At 61.0% G+C, this 4,731-nt stretch overlaps 2 protein-coding genes across 2 annotated transcripts; one reads left to right on the forward strand and one right to left on the reverse strand.

The window, feature by feature from the left end:
* Positions 1-226: 226 nt before the first annotated feature.
* Positions 227-2,870, reverse strand: LOC104386148 (collagen alpha-1(I) chain-like; the record flags this gene model as incomplete). The annotated part of the gene is made up of 5 exons (XM_009994692.1): positions 227-517; positions 587-1,039; positions 1,253-1,822; positions 1,925-2,401; positions 2,795-2,870. Coding segments are annotated over 5 exons (1,867 nt in total), but the record flags the coding sequence as incomplete, so codon positions are not given.
* An 89-nt stretch (positions 2,871-2,959) lies between these two features.
* Positions 2,960-3,959, forward strand: LOC104386149 (skin secretory protein xP2-like; the record flags this gene model as incomplete). The annotated part of the gene is made up of 6 exons (XM_009994693.1): positions 2,960-2,982; positions 3,124-3,185; positions 3,348-3,473; positions 3,546-3,635; positions 3,708-3,797; positions 3,870-3,959. Coding segments are annotated over 6 exons (481 nt in total), but the record flags the coding sequence as incomplete, so codon positions are not given.
* Between the last annotated feature and the right edge of the window lie 772 nt (positions 3,960-4,731).

Raw genomic sequence — 4,731 nt, forward strand, 5'->3', positions numbered from 1 at the left:
CCCCAGGCTTTGGCGGGGGGAGGGGCTGGGGTGGCACCCTCTGTGGGGACAAGGGGGGGGAGGGTCCCCAAGGTCCCGTTCAGCTCCTCCCTGGGGACCCCAGAGACCAGACCCCCCCAAGTGTCCCCCCAACTCCCCAGCCCCTTCTCTGTTCCCATCCCACCCGGAACCTCCAGGACCTCCCGGGATGAGGTGGTTGAGGAACCTTCTCCCTGCCCCATCCCACCTCCCACCAGCTCCTGGTTGAGCTCCAGGGCTTGTTCCACCAGCTCCAGGATGCCCGAGGCCTTCAGGACATCAGGGTTTCCTTCCACCAGCTCCTGCAGAACCTCCTGCTCAGCAACCTCAGGTGGCTCCACCTCGGGGGGCTCCTTGTCCCCCCCCAGGGGTGGGTTGTCACCCTCTGGGGGTCCCTCCTCTTGGATGGGCAGTGGAGACCCCAGAGGAAGGGGCTTGGGCACCTCGTGCTGAGCTGGGGTGGGATCTTCCTCCTCCTCCTCCTCCTCCAGGTCACAGGCTGGTCATGTTTGGGCTCTGCTGGCATCACTTGGGGCCTTGAGCTCCTCATCTGACCCAGCAGCCAAACCCTTGGGGCACTTGGGACCTTCTGGGCACTCGGGACCTTCTGGGTACTGAAGTCCCTCCAGGCACTTGGGACCTTCTGGGTACTTAGATCCCTCCAGGTTCTCAGGATCTTCTGGGCTCTCAGGACCCTCCAGGTTCTTGGGTCCCCCCAGGCACTTGGGACCTTCTGGGTTCTCAGGACCCTCCAGGTTCTCAGATCCCTCCAGGCACTTGGGACCTTCTGGGTTCTCAGGACCCTCCAGGCACTTGGGACCTTCTGGGCACTCAGGACCTTCCAGGTTCTCGGGTCCCTCCAGGTTCTCAGATCCCTCCAGGCACTTGGAACTTTCTGGGCATTCAGGTCCCTCTGAGCACTCAAGACCTTCTGGGCACTTGGGTTTCTCCAGGCACTCGTGTCCCTCTGGGTCCCCAGGTTCCTCCAGGCACTTGGGTCCCTCAAGGCACTCAGGACCATCTGAGCATTCAGGTCCCTCCAGTCCCCCAGGACCCTCCAGCCCCTCAAGCTCCTCCAGCCCCTCAAGCTCCTCCAGCCCCTCAAGCTCCTCCAGCCCCCCAGGACCTTCTGAGCATTCAGGTCCCTCCAGTCCCCCAGGACCCTCCAGCCCCCCAAGACCTTCTGAGCATTCAGGACCCTCCAGCCCCCCAAGATCTTCTGAGCATTCAGGACCCTCCAGCCCCTCAAGCTCCTCCAGCCCCTCAGGACCCTCCAGCCCCCCAGGACCTTCTGAACATTCAGGTCCCTCCAGGTTCCCCAACTCTGTGGCCTCAGTGGAGCCAGGACCTTCTTCAGGAACCACTGGACCTTCCTCCAGCCCAACAGCATCATCCTCCTCATCCTTTGGCATCTCCAGCTCTTCTGTGGGCACCTCCAGGTCTTCATCTCCTTCCCCAACAAACCCCTCCAAGTCTCCTTCACCCTCAAGCCCCTCAGATCCTCCTCCAGGAGCTTGCAAATCATCTTTGGTGGCTTCGACTTTGATTTCTTCAAAGTCCTCAGAGATCTCAGCTTCTTCTGAGCTAGACACCTCTTGGCTGGGAGCAGAGACCATGAAGTAACCTTCCTCCTCCTCAGCACCCTCAGACACCTCCCCTTCCTGGTTCTCTGCCAGGGTGGGACTTGGTGGCTTGTCCCCCCCTTCCAGCCACGCTCCATCCTCTGGGGCTGTTCCAGATGCCTCTGTGGTCTCCTCAGTCTCCAGAGGGTTGTTGGTTGGTGCCACCAGGGCCAACATCCCCCCTTGGTAGAGGTGCAAGGGGGTGTTGTCTGGCAGGGTCTCCTCCAGCTCCACCCTCCTGCCTGGCCCTGGGATCTGCTCCAGCTCTCCCAGCCACCCAGCACCTTCTTCTGGTGGCCCAACCTCCACATCTGGTGGCCCAGCATCCACATCTGATGGCCAAGCACCATCTTCTGATGGCCCAGCATCCACATCTGGTGGCCCAGCATCCACATCTGGTGGCCCAGCAACCTCCTTTTGGGGTCCAACATCCACATCTGATGGGCAAGCACCATCTTCTGATGGCCCAGCATCCACCTCTGAGGGTCCAGCAACCTCTTCTGATGGCCCAGCATCCACCTCTGAGGGTCCAGCAATCTCTTCTGATGGGCCAGCAACCTCCTCTGAGGGTCCAGCATCCACATCTGATGGCCAAGCACCATCTTCTGATGGCCCAACGTCCACATCTGATGGCTCAGCAACCTCTTCTGATGGCCCAGCATCCACCTCTGGTGGCCCAGCATCCTCCTCTGAGGGTCCAACATCCTCTTCTGATGTCCCCATGTCCTCCTCCACCCTCTCCCCACTCTCCACGCTCTCACCTGGTCCCTGAAGTGCTGTGGGGCCAGTGCTGCTGCTCTCCTCATCCTCATCTTCATCTTCACCCTCCTCCTCCTCCTCCTGCCCTTCCCAGGGCTCCCCCAGAGCCTGGCCTGGCTCCTGGTTGTCCCCTTGCTTGGGGACACCCACAGGTGCTGGTTCAACCTCCCGTGGTGGTTGTTGCTGCCTCATCCCTTGGTCCTCACCAGCTTCTCCATCACCTTCCCAGCTCCCCCTCAGCTCTGGGGGTGACACGTCCCCCTCCTCCTCCCTTCCCAGGCCTCCTGCCCTTCTCAAGGTGTCACCTGCCCTGCCTGGTTCTTCTGCCCCCAGAGTCCCCTCCGTGTCCTCTGCTGTCACCTCTGGGGGGGGGGTTTGGCCACCATCCCTCCCACCCCAGGGCTCCTCTCCCAGCTCCTCCTGCTCCTCCACAACCCCCTTGTCCTGCAGGTCCCCAAGGTCCTCCTGGGCTCTGCCCTCCTGCCCCAGGGTTTGAGGTCCTGCAGCTTCTCCTGGCCAGGGGTCTTCTCCTCCCAGCCCCTCCCCACCAGCCTCTCCCTTTTCTCCCTCAGCAGCTTCAGCTCCTCCTGGGGCCTCCCTCTCCAGGGCATCTTCTGCAGCCCCCAGGGCAGCTTCTGCTGGGGTGGCCTCAGGGAGGCTCCAGGGCTCCTGCTCCAGGGAAGGCTCCTGCTCTGGGCAGGTCTCCTGCTCCAGGAACATCTGCTGCTCCAGGTGAGTCTCCTGCTCCAGGAACATCTGCTGCTCCAGGAACATCTCCTGCTCCAGGTGAGTCTTCTGCTCCAGGTGAGTCTCCTGAATCAGGGAAGTCTCCTGCTCCAGGTGAGTCTCCTGCTCTGAGCATGCCTCTTGCTCCAGGAACATCTGCTGCTCCAGAGGTGTCTCCTGCTCCAGGAACATCTCCTGCTCCAGGTGAGTCTCCTGCTCCAGGGAAGGCTCCTGCTCCAGGTGAGTCTCCTGCTCTGAGCATGCCTCTTGCTCCAGGAACATCTCCTGCTCCAGGAACATCTGCTGCTCCAGAGATGTCTCCTGAATCAGGGAAGTCTCCCGCTCCAGGTGAGTCTCCTGCTTCAGGAACATCTCCTCTTCCAGGTGAGTCTCCTGCTCTGAGCATGCCTCTTGCTCCAGGAACATCTCCTGCTCCGGGGGTGTCTCCTGCTCCAGGAACATCTGCTGCTCCAGAGATGTCTCCTGAAGCAGGGAAGTCTCCCGCTCCAGGTGAGTCTCCTGCTTCAGGAACATCTCCTCTTCCAGGTGAGTCTCCTGCTCTGAGCATGCCTCTTGCTCCAGGAACATCTCCTGCTCCGGGGGTGTCTCCTGCTCCAGGAACATCTGCTGCTCCAGAGATGTCTCCTGAAGCAGGGAAGTCTCCCGCTCCAGGTGAGTCTCCTGCTTCAGGAACATCTCCTCTTCCAGGTGAGTCTCCTGCTCTGAGCATGCCTCTTGCTCCAGGAACATCTCCTGCTCCGGGGGTGTCTCCTGCTCCAGGAACATCTGCTGCTCCAGAGATGTCTCCTGAAGCAGGGAAGTCTCCCGCTCCAGGTGAGTCTCCTGCTTCAGGAACATCTCCTCTTCCAGGTGAGTCTCCTGCTCTGAGCATGCCTCTTGCTCCAGGAACATCTCCTGCTCCAGGAACATCTGCTGCTCCAGGAACATCTGCTGTTCCAGAGGTGTCTCCTGAATCAGGGAAGTCTCCTGCTACAGGTGAATCTCCTGCTCTGAGCATGCCTCTTGCTCCAGGAACATCTGCTGCTCCAGAGGTGTCTCCTGTTCCAGGAACATCTGCTGCTCCCCATCCTCCTCAGCATCCAGCCCCACCTCACACACGAGCCCTTCCCCCAACTCCAGCTTCTCCTGCTCCCCATCCCCAAGCTCCTCTCCCAGCTGACATTCCACAGGGACAACATGAGCAGCTCCCACCTCCCTTGGCAGGGTCTTCCCTTCTCCCACCCCACCCAGCCCTTCATCCTGGAATTCTCCAGGGCTTTGGGGTCCTGTGTCCTCCTCATCCCTTGAGGGGGGTGATGCCTCCGTGCTCGGGGTCTCCTCCTCCTCTGGCTCTTCCCAACTGCTCCTCATCCACCCAGACCCACTCACATCTTCTCCCTGGGCCACCCCTCCTGGTTCCCTTGGGCTGGGCACCCTGGTCACCTCCTCCTCCCACGTTCCCACCTCTCCCTGCCCCTCTGGGATGTTGGGAGCAGCCACGTTGGGATGTGACCCCAGCACAGATGTTGCTCCATCCCTCCCCATCCCTCTCTCCACCCCCTGCCACTCTTCTCCACCCCTCTCAGAAGGGTCTTCTCCTCTTTCC

This window comes from Chaetura pelagica, unplaced genomic scaffold, assembly GCF_000747805.2.
Source record: "Chaetura pelagica isolate M959 unplaced genomic scaffold, ChaPel_1.0 scaffold1133, whole genome shotgun sequence".
Taxonomy (NCBI): domain Eukaryota; kingdom Metazoa; phylum Chordata; class Aves; order Apodiformes; family Apodidae; genus Chaetura; species Chaetura pelagica.